Source organism: Monocercomonoides exilis (assembly GCF_001643675.1).
Source record: "Monocercomonoides exilis strain PA203 chromosome Unknown scaffold49-690789, whole genome shotgun sequence".
Classification (NCBI taxonomy): Eukaryota; Preaxostyla; order Oxymonadida; family Polymastigidae; genus Monocercomonoides; species Monocercomonoides exilis.
Genome location: NW_027150594.1, coordinates 126546 through 143986, shown reverse-complemented (window position 1 = coordinate 143986; position 17441 = coordinate 126546). Strand labels below are relative to the sequence as shown.

Genomic DNA, 17441 nt, shown 5'->3' with positions numbered 1-17441 from the left:
TAATAACAAGCGGAAACATAAATATTGTCAAGAGAAAATAGCTTGTACAAAGGATGGCACAACAAATTGAAGTTATTGTGACGCTTCCGCATATAAATATTGAGCTTCCTATTACTATTGATGAAGACGCTACAGTTTTGGAATTTAAAGCTCTTCTTGCCAGTAATACTGAGCTTGATGTGGACAATGTAGATGTTATATTTAATAAACGATTGTTATTTGATAACATGAAATTAGCCTGTATGAATTGATTTTTAAACATAAAATTTACCATATTCATTTGTGTTTTGCACTTTTTTGTTGGATAATTTGCAATAACTTTTTTTTTTAGTTTTATCGGAAGAAAGGCCATTAAAGTTGATTGCTCGTCCAAAGTCTGTGTATTTTTCCTTTAAACATTGATTTTTCAACATTTATAGGAATTATATGCCACTTTCTCAAAATTCTGTGACAGCGGAAGATTCTTCTGCAATACCAATCGATCCAAACGATATACAAATACAACTTCCACCACCTCCCAAATTGTTAGAAGCTGATATTATGATTGCTTCGTATCGTTCTGATGCCTTGCTTCGAGAAAGAATAAATTTACGAAATCCTGAACTGGCAAAAGCAATTGAAACAAACGACATTCCTCAAATAGAAAGATTGTTACTTGAGAGCTATCGAAGAGATATGAAAGAATACACAATTTTAAAAAACAAATATGTTTGTATATTTATGTTTAACTCATTTATTTTTTTCCATTATCCAAATGAATTTTCTGGTCTACGTTTTTTACACTATTTTCACAAATAGATACGCATTAAAAAAGATCCTTACGGGGCAGAAGCTCAGGCAGAGATTGAGAAAGTTATTAAAAATCAGCAAATTGACGAGAACTATCAGAAAGCAATGGATGAAACGCCTGAGGTGTTTGGCGTTGTTCAAATGTTGTACATCCCAGTGACAGTCAACAAACATTCCTTAGTTGCGCTGGTGGACACAGGCGCCCAATCGACAATTATGAGCGATAAATGCTGTGAGCGATGCAAGTGTGATTCAATGATGTTTTTTTTTCTTGTTTTCTGAAGAAATATTTTGATTAATGTTTAATTTGAAATAATCTTTTGTTTCTTATTTGAATAATTGTGATTGAACGTTCAACTTGGCTTCACTTACTTTTTTAATTCAAGTTTGACACATTTACTTGATACTCGCTTTTCTGGAGTCGCACGAGGTGTTGGAACTGGAAAGATTATTGGAAGAGTACACGCAATCGACATAAAGGCTTGTGAAAAATATGCCAAATAAAATATTTGAGAATTTTAATAAAAATTTTTAATTTTAATTAAATTTAAATTTTAATTTAAAAACTGTTGTCTGAATAAATATCGTGTTTTATTGTGCAATGTGATTCTCAACAGATTGGGAATTCTTATTTTATGACATCATTCACTGTTCTTGAAGGGCAGGATATGGATTTGATACTTGGCTTGGATAATCTCAAGAGACATCGAGTTTGTTTCTAAAAATTCTTTATTTTTTTCTTCTGAATTTTGAATAAATTTTTTCTCTTTCTAATTTCTAATGAATGTAATGAATATTTTTCTTAATTGTTCATTTATTTCCAAAGTGTATCATTGACCTTGGGACAAACAGCATGTCAGTTGGAAGTGAGACTGTTTCTTTTCTTTCAGAGGCAGAAGTTAAAGACGGAGTATTGCATCATTTCTTCTTTTAAGATTTTATATAAGAATTGCTTTTCTTTTTTTGAACAATGTAAATGTGTATATATTTATTGATTTATATTAGGTTTTTCCAGAATCATCTTCAATGGAAGATGATGAGCCAATGTCTTCTTCATCTGTTCCTTCATCATCATCATCTTCTTCTTCCTCTTCCTCTTCCTCCTCTTCTTCTTCTTCTTCAGCTAACCGCACTACACCATCACCACACACTTCTCCATCTTCATCAACTCCTTCTGCTTCAGTGTCATCCACACAGCCAGCAGGAGCAGCACAGCCTTCTTCTTTGGAGTCTCTTTCAGCAGAGCAAGTGCTCAACGCGCTGTTGGAACTGGGCTTCACTCGGGAGCAAGCTGAAGAGGCGTATGCAGTGTCTGATGGGAGCATTGATGCTGCCATACAATATCTGACTAGGCAATTGTGAAATGATGATGAGGTTTACATGAAAAGATAAGGAATCTGTATTGACATGTATAAAGATTCATGAAAAAGTTTTTTTCTGTAAATCGATTGTTTTGCTTTTTAATTATCCATTTATCTTCTTTTTGCTTCTTTGAGGAAAAAAAATCTTTGCGTTGAAAATATCATTCTTTTTCCTCAAATTCTTTATTCGAAGTTTATAAAAACAAATCACAAGCCGAAAGAAAAACTATAAGCTATGAAATATGATCTTGGAAGATTCCTGCCAAGGCGAATAAAAATAAGAATTGAAATCCCCTCAAAATCGGTAAAGACCCAAGCATCGCAAATTTGAAAAAATAAAAATTGAGCTGCCGGAAGAAAATCAAGCTGACTCCAACAGCTTTTCATATTCGTCAATGTATTGAGCAAGTTGAGCACCAAGTTCCTCCTTTTTATTTTTTTTTTTTTATTTTATTTTATTTTTTGAACAAGCAAAATACGAATGAGAAGAATTGTTTATATGCAATTTAATAATGACAACCAAAAAAAGAATAGAAAATGAAATTAATTATGCAATTTATTTATTGTAGTCAAAAAGCACACCCCTGTCTGGCAAAAATTCACATCGACCAAATCCTCTTTAATTTCATCAGCAGATAATGTTATCATTGCTGCATCACCCTGGGAAAATGACGATAGATCATTGTTTACCATGTTTGCAAACAAATAAGATGTCAATTATTTTATTAAAAAAAAAAAACCAAAGTTTCAAACTGAGTCTTCAATAGCTTTGCCAAATGTAATCAGCGTCTGCTTGATTCTCTGTTCATCAGTTGCTTCAAACATCGACGCTTCAAAAGAGCAGAATGGCAATAAATGATGACATTGTTTGTATTAAATAAAAGATAATTTTGCGTTCATTAAACTTATTGCAGACAAACAAATCTCATACCGTTATGCCACTTTTCATCTTTGTGCCTTTCTCGCTCTTCCGATAAAAGCCTAAAATATTCACTTTTCATTTTGTCTTGTGTTTTTTGTAATTGTCCAACATTGTCTTCTTTAAAATGCTTTTTTTTCAATCTTTCTTCTTCTCTTTTGTTTCTTGCTTCATAAGCTTCTTTTATTTTTTCTTCATGACTTAACTCATCATCCTTTTGTTCCTCTAATATTTCTTTCTCTATCTTTTGCTTCAAACGTATTATTTGGGGAGGGTTGCTCTTGTAAAAAAGTTTCTCGGTTGAAGAATTGTCCAGTCTAACTGCTTGTAATGACGGTAAAGTATTTGATGAAACAGGAAAATCAGGAAATGCTAAAATAAATTATTAGAATAAAATTTTTCCGAAAAAATTAAACTCATCAAACATCGCTTTGCAAGAAGCAGATGAAACTTTATTCCTCCTGATGGCGTTTTTTTAACAAATTTTACACCAAAATATTTCTCTGTATTAAGAATTTCTGATGACTGTAAAATGTTATTTGTGATATCTTGAGATGTTGTTGCGCACTAACAAAAATGTCACAAATATCAATCAAACAAAAAAAATAAATGGCATACAAGATGAGCATCAGGTGATAAATTTTTAATAAATGATGAATTCACAGCGTTGTGAATAAGCAATTTCAAAGAAACAAAATCTTCTTTGGTTAATTGTTCATCTCTAAATTCCCTCGGAAAATATAATCAACGTTAAAGATAGAAAGCAAACCCAATCATATCATTTAATTTTTGATAATTGCCAACGCACAAAAGTCGTTTTTCCTTTTTATCAACAAGCTCCAAAGAAAATTGTTGTTGATAGCAAAACGTATAAACGTACAAATATTTATTTAATATGAATAATAATTTTTCTATAAAATCGTCAATTTCATATTTTACATATTCCATCGAATTTTTTTTTCTTGCTTGCACCCATAACAATAAATATTTTTAAAAGAATATTTTAGTCATGGTAAAGATCGTTTTGTCTAATGGCTTTATCTGAAGAAGAAGAAATTGAACTTGGTTTTTTAGAAGAGATCCCTAGAGGCATGCAAATGGATTTTCGAACAAGTAAAGTTGGAGGTCAGCCAGTTTGTAACTATTTTTTATTTATGATATTAATAAATTTTTTAAAAATAGATTTTTATGGATTCAAAAGGGATTGATTCCAAATCGTTAATTTGTCAAAATTGTAAGTCTCCGCTAACTTTTCTTCTTCAGGTAATTTTAAGTTTATATTTTTTTGAAAATAAATAATTTTTGACTTTTTTCAGATGTATGCTCCATTTTCCCAATATGATCACGCAAAAGAGAGAATATTATATCTCTATTGTTGTACACATGGTGGTTGCATTGAAAAAGGAAAGTTTGAGAGCATTAGGTTTTAATTCTCGGTTTTTATCTTTATTATATAGTGTACGACTTTTTCGAACACAAGAAAAAGATCAAGGTGAGTCGATAAAGTCCTTTCCATTAAAGCAGTCAACTAAAAGTCGAAAGCAAGTGAGTGAATTTTTAGAATTTGAAATTGTAACAGAGCCGGAGCCTGATCTGTCATTGTTAACAACAACAGCAGATTCAGGAGAGCATGAAAACGAATTGTATAAAAAATATCTCAAAGAACAAGAAGAAGTTGGAGGAGAAGCTGGGATGCTTGGAATTAAAGAAGAAGAGGAAGATTCTTCCACTGATCAAGATTTAGCATCTTCTTCTTCAGCACCAAAAAGTGAAATACCTGCTTCAACAGAAAAAGATGATGAAGATACAAAATCAAAACCAAATGATATTATTCTCAGAAGATTTCAGAAACGTATTAGCTTGGAATCAGATCAATGCATTCGCTACAACGTGAACAACGGTCATGTTTTATGGGTAAGTGCAGAAAAGGGTGTTATTGGAGGTGATGGAACAGATCGTCAAAGAGAAGAAAGAGAAAGTAAAGATATCGCAAAAGTTAATGAGATGAAAGATGCAATTGAAAAGTCAAAGTCGAAAAAAGGTGAGAAAAAGTCCACAGGATGCTCAAAGAGAAGTGAAAAAGGATTGGGAGAAGAAATTACAGGCGAAAGTTACATGTCAGAAAATGATGAAGAACAAGACAAAAGTCTTAGCACCAAGAAAGAAGAAACAGAAGGAGCCTCAGCTGAAAAGGGAGCAGCTTCAAGCGAATTGCTGGATTCAGATGATGACGATGACGATGATGACGAAGATGATGACGATGATGAAGATTGTGCATCTTCTTCTTCGTCGTCGTCTTCCTCTCGACGACATCACATTCGTTCTGCAGCTGAAGGCAGAGTTATTCCTCCCTGTCCGTATTGCGGGGCAGAGCGTATGTTTGAATTTCAGATTATGCCTCAGATTTTGGATCGACTTGATGTGGAAACAATGTTTGAAAATGATGCACCTAACTTTGGTACGATTGTGTGTTACACGTGTCCAAACAGTTGCATTCCTTCGCAGGAGCTCGAGAAAAGAGAAAATTGTTCAGACTCTGCGAAAGACGTTTCGGCGAAGGAAAAAGGTGGCAAAGGCACTGGAAAAGCTGATGATGGATTTGACGATGCAATGAGAGACGAAGATGGCACAAAGCCTGATGATGGTTGGATTGCTGATGCTGCAAGTCTACTTGCTTTCCAGAAATCTCAGTTTGATAAAAAGCAAAAGAAAGAAACAAAGGAAACTGGAAGAGGCCGTGGAAGAGGAAGGGGAAAATCTCAGAAAAAAGGAAAAGAATCAAATCAAATTACAGATGAGAGAGGCAGTGGCCCTGTGTATGTTGAAGAGTTTGTTGTTATTCAAATGATCGACGATGGATTTTCATCTCACTAACACATTTCACTTGAAATATTCAGAATGAAATTTCAATTAATCGTTTTTCAAAGAAATTTTAAATTTAAAATTTTTTTAAAAAATCCTTTTTTTTTTTAATTGTTTCATACGTTTACAAGGAACGGAAGCATGTACAAAAGAATTAACAAATGTTTCTTGAAACTCATTTCTGAAATAATTTGGATATTATGGCGAAAAGATCAACAGATTTTTGTTTTCGGATTTATTCGGAAGTATTTTGCAAGCCTTTTAATTGAATAGTTGTGAGCAGAACCTAAAAAGATTGACTTTCCAAAAATGAATGTTGTATGATTTTGCATAATATGAATGTTTTGAAAATATTATTTTTATTATGTTTTACGTTGCTTTCAGAAATTAGATGGTAAAAAAATAACTTCTAGATTACCAAAAAAAGAACGCAGTTTGTCATTTTTTGTTTATAAAATCACATATCTGGAAAATTGTTTTTTTGTTAAAAGAACAACACTTACCAACAAATTTCTTTTATGATCCATTTTATGAAAAGTCATCCTGCATATTTTTTGAGGCACCTCAATATATTTCTTTTGACATACTGGAATTGGTATTTTTTTAAATTTTCAAATTTTATAATCGTTTTTATTTTATATTAGCCTGATGCAGAGAAAATGTGGATTGACATTTGCTTTCAAATGGACGAATATGAAAGGAAAATAATGGTAATAAATTCGCTCCAGTGCTTATTTTCAATGTACCATGTATGAATATAATTTTATTTTCGATTCATATTTTCATATTTTTACAGGTTGGAAATGAAATTGCTTTTGCCCGTGCTTTATTTTCTTTCTTGTATGAACGCTAATAAATTCTTGTAATAAATTTTGATTTAAAAAATTTTCAATATTCAGTAACATAACAATGTCATACCCAACAATGCAGAACTTCTTGTTGAGAGATTGCAAATTTAATCAAATGCTTTACATCTTTCTCAGATCTTGTTCTGTTTCTTCGCAATTGAAATCTGCAATTATATCCTTCGTATTTTCCTTGAGTTCTCAGAAATGTGCTTGTCAACAAACAGATTTTTTACCCAATTCTATTCTTTCAAAGCACATTCTTCCTCCAGTAAAAGAAGGTCGTCCATTATTTGTTGCCCTTCTTCCATTATATAGAGCTATTTCATTTATGAGTGTTCAAGAAAGTGATGGGGCTTGCACAATTGCCCAACGTCTAATTGAAGCATCTTATCTAAAAAGGACTCGAGGTTTGTGCTTTCAGAAAATATTTTTTTTATAAGCTAACCTTTTTTTTGTATGTTGAATGTTTTATCAGCTCTTGTTCCTCAACTTGAGCAAGTGAAAAAGCGAATGCTTATTCGTAAACAATTGGAAAAAGAAGCAATAAACACAGTTAAAGCAAATTCTTGATATTCAGACTTTTTAAAAAATTGTGTTTTTTACAATTATGAAGAGTTAAAGAGCATTTTACATTTTTCAATTCAACGAAATTCTGAAGCAAGGAGGTAGCAATTTATTTGAAATTTGACAAACAATAATAACTTCAAAGTCATTCATTTTTTTGAAGTTTTGGTATAGTGAAGGTGAATATGTTTTGTGTATTTTCGAACTTGATTGATTGCAACGATTAACTTTTGAAAGTTGCGAGTTTTCAACACGTAAATTTCGTTGTTATTTGTTTTCTTTTTTTAAAAATTTAGCAAATTATATTTTGTATGAATTTTATACTCATTTATGTTATTAACTCATTATTTCCAACCTTTTGTAATTAATTCTTTTTTATTACAAATAAATTTTTTCGATGAATTTTAATATTAAATTTATAAGTGAAATAAACAGATTAGATTACTTATTATTTTTGTTATTCACGGTAAAAAGTAAAAAATTAATAATTTCATGACATTCTTCTGCATATTCACTGAGAACTGGGCTGGTTTAATTTGACACAGTATTATTATCTTATTAGCGTAAAAGTTCATAAATAATCTTTGTATCGAAAGATATTTCACTACAACAATGTGTATTTTGCAAAATATAGAGTTGAAAAAAAAATAAAGACTTGTTTCGTAAATAATAATGTGTTTTTTTTTTGTCCAGATATTTTTTTATCTGGACAAAACTTTTTAATTCAAATATCTTAACAAATATTTAATATAAAATAATGAAAATTCACACAGTTTCACGTCGGTATATAATATATCTGATCATATACGAATTTTTATCAATTGCTTATTCATAGGAATATCGCCATCTCAGAAATTTAATTCTTTCATGAAAGTTTATGATGAAATCTTCTAATCCTTCTTCTTCCATCTTTTCAAGTACTTTCATTTTCAGTGCTTTTTTTTCGCTTCTTCCATTTCGTCTTTCTCTTTTCCTTTCAATCACCACAAAATCGAATGAAAAAATCTCAAGCGTTCAGATGCCAATTCCCCATTCAATGTTGTCCGCTGTATCTCATCCAAGATAGCATCAACAGCTCCTCCTTTCAATAACTCTTCAATTTTCGCTCCTTTGCTTTCAGCTGCTTCTCGAAATAGGCAAATGCTTTTTTTGCAAAAATCGCTGTGATCATCCTTTGCCGCAAGAAACACCTGAATGATACTGCCAAAAAGCCCTGTGAATTCTTCATTGCACAATTGGCGGTTAAAAAAATAAGAACTCAACGTTGCTTGTCATCTCGTCAAAAGAACCTCTTCTTTCGTTTCTTTTTATCCTTCCTCTTCTTCGCTCTTCCTATCAATATAGTCAGGGACAAAACCCTGGATATTCCATTTAGCTTTTTATGACAAAATTCAACACTTTTCTATGGAAAAATTAAACGACTTTCGAGCTATTCGTGTATTTTGGGAGATCGAACAAGCCAAATGAAAATATCTGAATTGAATTTGCAATTAAAAAATCAGTTAAAAAAGATTGGCGCTTAAAAAGCAATTGAAAACAAAGCACTGTTGAATAACGTCGAATCATGTTTTAATAAGCAAAGAATAAATAATTTGAAACTCACATTAAATATTTTTAACTGAAATGGAAGATGGATCCCCATTTGCTTTTTGAAGTTAGTTTTCTTTTCCATTTTTCACTGGGGAAAAGAATCTCTTCTTCTGTTGTATCTTGTTGCTCATTTCTATCCTCTGAATTATCAGATTGTTTCGAAGAAACATCATCGTGAATAATTGTTTTCCTTCCGTGATTTTGAAAGTTGACATTTTCAACAGGTCCTGTTTCATTGGAGCTTTTGACCTTAACATGAGATGATTTCTTCACCTCAGAAATTGCAATATCTTGCGATGAAACTGAGCTGTTTGGGTGACTTTTCTTTTTTTTATCTAATTGTATAGAAAAGCTTTCGAAAAAATTATCTCCTGTTATCAATTTCATGCTGATACTACTTGAAAGTGAAGAATTGTTTACAACTTTTTTTGCTGTCGAAGAGGTTTCAATGTTCTGCGGAAGGCACTGATATACGACAGAAGGGTCAAATGGGAAAATTCCGCATGCTTCAAATGACTTTTTCACAATTCTTGGAGAGAGAGAATTATTAACCGCTTCTGATACTGCTGGTATTAATAATTTTCTGTAAGAAGAAATTGACGAATCAGAAGGAACCGAGAATGCTCTTTTCAGACTGTTTTTGAAATACACGAATACAAACCTATCCAGAGGCTGAGCAAGATATGTTGAATGTGATGGAAGAATCAATAAATGGATAAAATGATCTCTGCACCAAGATATCACTGGAAAACTTAGGCGAGAGGAATGCCCATCAAGAACAATCAATGAGAAGGAAGACTGTCCATGAAGCTCAACTCTTTTCTCATTAATTTTTGGCAATAATATTTCTATCATAACCTTTTCAAAATCTCTTCTTGTCATCCAGCCTGTCCCATTTGCCAAACAGTTAATTTGATGATACTTCAATTACTTTAGATCCTCGGAAATGGTCTGAGAAGGACATAGCATGATTGGATCAAGTGACGTCCCATCTGCATAAATCGAAAAAAATAATGAAGCATTTTTCCTTCTCTGTGCTTCTGATAAAAAAGAATGTTGAGATTCTTTTGTGACTACTATTTCCTTGTTCGACTGCTTCATCAAGATGACAGTTTCGTCCATATTGATGATTAAATCTGATGAAATATTATTATCATCAATCACATTTTTCAACAACGAAAACCTATTCCTCATATTTTCAATTATCGACGCTTGAAGGGGATGAAGATCTATAAAAGTTGGTTTTATTAATTTCGGTAATCCACTTTTCTTTATCAACCTGCGTTCCCATTTTTTGCTGATTTTTCTGGCTTCAGGCATTGGTGTGCATTCCTTCTTTTTCTTCATCATCACATTTTCTGACTATCAAAAATGCAAAATAAAAAATAAAACAAACATAAAGCAACACGCGAATCTGATAATGTCTGAAACTGTCAATTTGTTTGTGGATGATATTTCAGCAATTTCACAATCTTCTATTTCCTCGATTTCTTCTTTATTGCATAGCCCTGGTCTGCCAGCATGTTAAGGATCAGGCCCTGCTTTTTTTGAAGCCATATGCCGGTAAATGGAAGAATGAGTAATAATTTTTTCTTTCACAAGATCTGAAGGTTTAATTCCATCTTGTTTCAGAAGATAATCAACTTTTTCCGCTTTGGAAGGTATCCTGCGAAACTCTGCTGAGGCCTAAATCGGTAATTATTTGTTGAAAGGGAGAGGCGAAGAAACGTTTGTTTTTTTCATATGATTTATGGAAGTTTGATCATTCAATTTGATATAATTTCTTATTGAAGAGACATATTTTTTGACAGGCATTCAAAAGATAAAATCAAGAAAATTAATCAAGAACTGTTTTTTAATTTTGAATTGTTTTAAATAAACATTCAAAAAAATTATTCTAGACTGAAGTGTCCCGGGTGGTGTCCTTATCCCGAGTTTTGTCCCAGACTATAAATGTTATTGTTTAAACCATAAATCCACTTTTCTCTGTTTTTCTGTGATAACATGTAATTGAAAGACAAAAATTGGAAAGCATATTACGCTTTTTAAAAAACACTTTTTTGAGAAACTGCGAATAAGAAAATTATCCATACCCACAAAAAAATATGATTTCAAAAACAATCACATTTATCTTCCTTTACTCATTTGACATGAAAGACTTTCATTTTCGCCTTATTTGTTTATGAAATATAATTATTATATAATTCTCAGAGAAAAAAGTTTTCGCATTTCTTCTTGATTTTTATAATTATATTCCATGAACAAATAAAGCGGAAATGAAAGACTATCATATCAAACGAGTCAGTTGAGACAAGGTTAATAAAAAAAATATTATCAGTATATTTTCTCTGGCAGTTATTAAGAAAACGTCTTTCCCGGTATTTTTTTCGATATTTTGTATTTTTTGCACAATAAATAATTTGAAAATGAAATAAAAGGAACTTGTAAAAAAACGATAAAAATTATCCACATGGGACAAAATATTTGACTCCAGGCATTTTCATTGAAGAATTATGAACTTTTCATTGACTATCTTATTTCAAAAAACACAATAAAAATGGATTCATTTTTTCACATTCGTGAAATATTGAAAAACTTTATGTTTTGATTTCAACTATGCCTGGTTACGGATATGAAAATCAAATTTATTTTGAAATCTGATTAAATTTAATAATGTTATAAGTGAAACAATTTTTTCATGCATTGTGCAAAAAAAGCTTGAAAGTCCGTATTTTCCCCCACATTTGATACAAGAAAAGTGTATCCTGTTCACCGAGTATATTCAGGATGAAACTGTTGATTTCTGCTCATCAGTCAATAGATACATATCAAAGATAGATGAAAATGATAATATGAATTTCAAATCTTCCTTTGTTTAACAACTTAAAAAATCAATTCAATTGGAACAAAAATCATGACACTGATAAATATTTCCTTGAATCTTTATTTATTCGAAAAATTTAAATGAGAACAGTACTGCACTGTTGGAAAATGGAAAATAACAAATTGATTGACAAATTTCTATTTAATGTGTTCCAAATTGAATGAAACAAAATATCAAGGAAACTGTTTTATAATGATTATTATTATTATTATTATTATTATTATTATTATTATTATTATTATTATTATTATTATTATTATTATTATTATTATTATTATTATTATTATTGTTATTGTTATTATTATTATTATTTTTCCCACTACAGTGAGTGCTTTACCCGATCCAAGTGCAAAACCCGATCCAAGTGAGCAGTTGAATTTTTAGAAAAAATATATTTTTGCTTTTCAGAGAAGTTTACCAACCTCGAAAATGCGAAAAACAAGTTTGTTTGAGTATTATATTTTACTCCATTTTTTATAACTTCTGAAAATTTGGTTTTTTGAAACTAGTTCGGAAATGAACATTTTCGATTTTAAAGGAAAAAAGGATAAAATAACAAATCAAAAAAATATCTGAGTGCTTGCTTTTTAATCAAAGTTCAAAGATTCATATAATTTTTAATGATTCGAAATATTCAAAATTGTATTTTCCATTTTCATTTTCTGATCTAACCCTTTTATATGTGAAAAACAAATAGAAGGTTCTGCATCTTCCTTGAAAGGTGTTTGTAATAGTTATTTCTTATGCTTTTTTATGAGAAATTGCTCTATTTATTAATATTCGTTGGAAATGTCGCTTATTTGTTCTTTTATGTTTGAGTTAAATTTATTTATTATATTGTGAATTACAGTGAAGCTCGGTTATAATCACCTCGGTTGTAATCAAGACCGCGAATAATCACATTTTTTTCTCGCATCAAAATATATAGCATTTTTCCAGTGAAATTTCATCGGTTATAATCACACCAAAATCGCGAATAATCACAATTTTTAAAAAATAATGGGTATTTTTCTGTCTATTTTGAAATTTTTGAAAAAATGAAAGTTGTTATTTTTTGCTTTATTATTAACAATAAAGAACATTGAATCATTGAAAATTGAAAAATTGAAACAAATGTGTGGATTTCAATAAATATTGAAAATACTTTTTTTTCATTATAAAAAATTATTTCTGTTAAAATTTTCAATGAAAAAACAGTTTCGGTTATAATCAAGTTCGGTTATAATCACAAAAAATCGTGCAAAATCGAATGTGATTATAACCGAACTTCACTGTATTTTGATTTCACAAAATTTATAATGCTTAAAAAGTTTTAATCTTATATTTTCAATGTTTTATTTGTGACATATTTGATTGATTTTTCTCAACTCTTTTTCTTTCTCAGTGTTTTTCACCAGGGATAAATTGAACTGTAATTGTTGAATAAATAATTTAGGAATTCTCCTCGAAAACTTTAATGTCAAATGAATTGACATTTTGCATTTTTTGTTCTCTTATTTCAATATGTTTTATTCAGATAGAATAATTCTTTTTATATGATTTGAATTTTTTTTCAATCAAGCTGTTATTTAAAATAATTTACGTTCAAAACAATAATTAGTCTGTTATTTATTTATTATTGGACTTTGCAAAAAGTTTTTTCTATTTTTAACTTTACGATTATTTTCTTATTCAAACAAAAAATTAAAATGTTATAAATTATTTTAAGATTTGTTGTAATGATAAAACGCCAAAGAATGACTCTAAATTTTTTAAAAAACACAGTACCAGTGTATGCAATATATTGACATTGAAACAATGTTACAGTTTATCATTCGACTCATGAAAATTCTCTTAATCACTTAAATACTTGTTCAACATGTTTCCGTTGGATTTTTTCATGATCAGCAAAATATGAAAATTCAATAAAAATAACTATATTATTTATTTTTATCCCTAGTGGCTACAACGTTCTATTTTTGTTGAAAAAGTGAAAAATGAATCAAAAATGAAATTGAAAAGAGTTTGCTAAAACAAGTGTAATGAACAAAAATGAACAGAAACTGTAATATGATTGTGTGCATTATTGAAAAAACTGCAACTTATTAATCACTTATAAGCAATGGCAATTATGCTTTAACATATATTGAGGAAAAAAAGATTTCTTTGAGGCATAAGTGTAAAAAAATACCTCCTTCAGTTTTATGATTTTTTTCATTTCAACAAATTTGAAATAAATAACATAAAAAAGCAACACTTTTGGGTGGAGCAGTTTTTTGATTCTTTGACTAAAATTTCTTCAAAAAATTTTTGTGATCAATCCCATAACTGAATTTTCATAATCATCTTTTTAACTTTTAATGTTTATTTGCGATAATTGAGAATCAATCTTAACATCAAGTGAAACTGTTTATTTAAAGAAACAAGTTGAGTGTGTAATTTATCATTATTTATTTTATTTTTATCTGTTATTCTTTTGATATTTAACTTTCACTAATTTATCAATAACAATTCATAATATTTCGTTGAAATAAGTTTTTATTTACCAAATGCAAATCTATTTATTGTAAATAATTCGTGAGATGCAGATATCCGAAAATCTAATTTCGCAAGTTACTCATATTTATATGGAAAAGCTATTTGTTTTGGTTATCCACAGTCAAATTCTGTTTGGATATTCTTAGAAAACAAAGTGGAAAGTTGAAAAATTATTGATTAGTGTGGAACTGGATGGCATTTTGGAATCTGCAGTTTTCTGTCAAACTGACAGTTTATGTTAACAAAAAGTTAATACTTTTTTAATATTTGTGTGATTCTTCTGGTTTTTCATTTCAAAATCTTTCCTCTGCAAAGTTAATTCAGTTTTCAATCAATGAATGCAAGTTCATCAATAACAAACTGACTGCTTCCGCATCTTTTGGAGGTGCAGCCATTTTTTTCTTTCTTCTTATTCTTGGATGAATGGAGTAAAATTCATCACATTTTGTTTCTTTGATGGTAATACTGCAACCAATGGAAGAGGAAATGATGTGTTCTTCAATGGCAGCAGCATCATTCAATCTCCATTTGAAAATTGTGGTTCAACAACCCCATCAAAAAGAGTGTGGAATAATGGACAAGCTGGTTGCGATGTGCTCAATGACTGGCTCCCTCTCATTACAACATTCAAAATCGTGTCAAATAATGGGACAAACACCGATCTCTGCGGAACAACACAACTTGGTCCATGTGAAATAATAGAATTTGTTCTTTTCTCATGACAGATACACAAGATGCCTCCCTCATCCTACTCACCCAAATATTTGTTCATTCTCAAACACTTCCGTTCAGAAAAGCTGTCACGAAAATCACTGTATGCTGTGTATCAACTTTATTTTTTGTATCTTCATCTAATACACATTATTTGAATTCATTTGCTGAATCATTTTTTTTCAATTCTCCACAACTTTTTCCTGTTCTTTTCTCGATACTCATTGCATGGTTTTCATCATCTAAGCGAAGCAACACATCAACGCATTCTCATGCGATCAATATGCTTTTTCACCTCATATTGAATCTGATTATTCGTTCGCTTCTTTCAAATTGATCATCTTTCCTCTTATCAACACACTCAGCATATCGCATTATCTGGCTTTTATTTAACAGACAAAATTATCTTTTCCCATTTCTCATCTTCAATATCATCCTCCTACTAATCATCTTCTTTTCATTCATCTTCTTTTTTATCTTAGATGTCAACCAGACACATCGAGCTTGATGTATTTGATGCTCTTCATCAGCCATCCAATTTGACTGATGGATTGGAACAGGAAGGTGTCTGTTTCAAGACCTGCACAGAACTCGATTGAAACTTCCACAAGATGAAAAGATACAACTTGTTGAAACTGCAAGTCTTATTAACAAGGTTTATGAATGTGAAGAAGAAGGAGAGTGCTTTGAGAGAAATAACAAAGAAAGAAGAAACAACGAAAAAAAAAAACAGATGAGCTTATTCAAATGTGTGAAAAGCGGAGGATTAAACCCGAGAACATTTGTGTTCGAAATAATCATGTCATTCAACAACAAAATTCTTCTTTATTGGACGTTTGTTTGTCAAGACCACCACAATTTCTTCTTCTTTTTATTCTTCCTCCTCCTCCTCTTACACTTCTACTTCAATAGTGAATTCTTCTCTCCTTCCATCCACTCACCACCAAACCCACAACAACCCCTTCAGATCTTCCACCTCCCTTTTTGTTGTTCTCCACATTGCTCTTGTTCTTGCCCTTGTTTTTGTGATTGTTTTATTCACATTCATAACAGCTGTCAATCAGACAAGTCAGGCGATGAAGATGATGCGACACGCGCAGGAGGTGATGGGGAGAAGGAGAAAGAGAAAGAGAAAGAGAAGAAAAAGAAGAATATAAAGAAGAATAAATAGAAGAAGAAGAAGAAGAAGAAGGAAGAAGGGGTGGAGGATGATGAGGATGTGAGGCATAGGAAACAGAATTAAATGCAGATTCTTTATTGCTCTGAAGCGTATACAGAATCGACTGGGAAGCCAACAGCTGTAACTTCAACTGCAACACCTGTGCATCTACCGCGTCAGGAATTTTTCTCGCGCTTTATGGGTTCTTTGATGTGTCCTTCAACAACAATATCGCCATCATCATCATCATCTTCTTCTTCTTCTTCAGTTCATAATGCTTCCATTCCCTTTTCTAAGCTTCCTTCTTCTCGTCCTGTTTTTTCTGTCAAAGCAGCACCCACGCAAACTCCCTTGTCTTTTGACTCGATGCTTGCCAATGCAAATCTCCCAGTTCAATCACAGCTCTCTGAAAAAACAGAAGTTGATACGTTTTCCATCTCTTCCTCTTCCTCTTCTGCTGCTCCAATTGCTCCTTCTTCTTCTTCCTCTTCCTTTTCTTCTCCTTCTCCTTCTGTTTCTTTTTCTTTTTCTTTTTCTTTTTCCACTTCATCTTCATCTTCTTTAAGTTCATGTATAACTCAGAAATCATAGGTAATTTTAAAAGGAAAAAATGAGAACTTCTATTGAGCCGATTCAAAATTTGACTTTTTATCCATAGAATTTTTTATGTTGTGGAATTGGGTACGCATAGGGATTGTTAGAGCATTTCAAGTGTATTTCGAGCAGCTTGGTTAACAATGGAAAAATATGTACCGTTTGTATTTATTCCTTTTGAAGTTTTTTGTTCTTTTCATTTTTTATGAAACGAACACACAAAAAACAGATCACGTTAGTATTGCACACTTTTTTGGATTTTCATTCACAATTTTTATTATTTGAGACAATTCGACAAAAGCAAAATGAACAATAATCGTTATCTTACAATTATGTCTCATGAAACAAAATCAATAAAAAAAAACAAGAACGATAGCTTTCATTTCAAATGGAAAACATTTCAATTCAAAAAAAAATCAAAAATTAAAGAATTCTTTATGATGAATGACAATTTGAATGCATTGGAATAATAGAAAATTCTATTATAAATGTTATCATTGAGAAAAATTAATTACAACGAAATATTATGAATTGTTATTGATAAATTAGTGAAAGTTAAATATCAAAAGAATAACAGATAAAAATAAAATAAATAATGATAAATTACACACTCAACTTGTTTCTTTAAATAAACAGTTTCACT

The 17441-nt window shown here is 30.8% G+C and overlaps 5 protein-coding genes across 5 annotated transcripts; 4 read left to right on the top strand and 1 right to left on the bottom strand.

Annotated features, from left to right (window-relative positions):
* MONOS_3490fu3491 (putative DNA damage-inducible protein 1) lies at positions 1-2309 on the top strand. Its single transcript, XM_067873496.1, has 8 exons — positions 1-240; positions 332-374; positions 420-708; positions 799-1034; positions 1176-1269; positions 1407-1499; positions 1616-1699; positions 1795-2309. Exons 1-8 carry the CDS (start codon positions 54-56, stop codon positions 2149-2151), a joined length of 1383 nt encoding a protein of 460 aa, XP_067721048.1. The 5' UTR covers positions 1-53; the 3' UTR covers positions 2152-2309.
* A 202-nt stretch (positions 2310-2511) lies between these two features.
* Positions 2512-4030, bottom strand: MONOS_3492 (uncharacterized protein; the record flags this gene model as incomplete). Its single annotated transcript, XM_067873497.1, has 7 exons — positions 3839-4030; positions 3688-3790; positions 3495-3636; positions 3082-3441; positions 2904-2980; positions 2733-2810; positions 2512-2577 (listed from the first exon to the last, which is right to left on the bottom strand). The coding sequence occupies exons 1-7, from the start codon at positions 4015-4017 to the stop codon at positions 2512-2514; spliced, it is 1005 nt and encodes a 334-aa protein (XP_067721047.1). The 5' UTR covers positions 4018-4030.
* Positions 4031-4100: 70 nt separating this feature from the next.
* On the top strand, positions 4101-6085 carry MONOS_3493 (putative pre-rRNA-processing protein TSR4; the record flags this gene model as incomplete). Its single annotated transcript, XM_067873498.1, has 3 exons — positions 4101-4202; positions 4386-4477; positions 4527-6085. 3 exons carry the CDS (start codon positions 4101-4103, stop codon positions 5941-5943), a joined length of 1611 nt encoding a protein of 536 aa, XP_067721046.1. The 3' UTR covers positions 5944-6085.
* Positions 6086-6240: 155 nt separating this feature from the next.
* MONOS_3494 (uncharacterized protein) lies at positions 6241-7777 on the top strand (the record flags this gene model as incomplete). The annotated part of the gene is made up of 7 exons (XM_067873499.1): positions 6241-6249; positions 6316-6364; positions 6423-6526; positions 6576-6680; positions 6728-6771; positions 6831-7186; positions 7255-7777. The coding sequence occupies 7 exons, from the start codon at positions 6241-6243 to the stop codon at positions 7347-7349; spliced, it is 762 nt and encodes a 253-aa protein (XP_067721045.1). The 3' UTR covers positions 7350-7777.
* Positions 7778-16288: 8511 nt separating this feature from the next.
* Positions 16289-16795, top strand: MONOS_10058 (uncharacterized protein; the record flags this gene model as incomplete). The annotated part of the gene is made up of 1 exon (XM_067862468.1): positions 16289-16795. The coding sequence occupies one exon, from the start codon at positions 16289-16291 to the stop codon at positions 16793-16795; it is 507 nt and encodes a 168-aa protein (XP_067721044.1).
* Between the last annotated feature and the right edge of the window lie 646 nt (positions 16796-17441).

Excerpts from the sequence above, each read along its gene's own strand:
- MONOS_3490fu3491 (XM_067873496.1), top strand. The coding sequence starts at position 54 with ATGGCACAACAAATTGAAGTTATTGTGACGCTTCCGCATATAAATATT. Across the intron at positions 709-798 it reads CAATTTTAAAAAACAAATAT|ATACGCATTAAAAAAGATCC; the intron begins GTTTGTATATTT and ends TTTCACAAATAG. Across the intron at positions 1,700-1,794 it reads AGGCAGAAGTTAAAGACGGA|GTTTTTCCAGAATCATCTTC; the intron begins GTATTGCATCAT and ends GATTTATATTAG.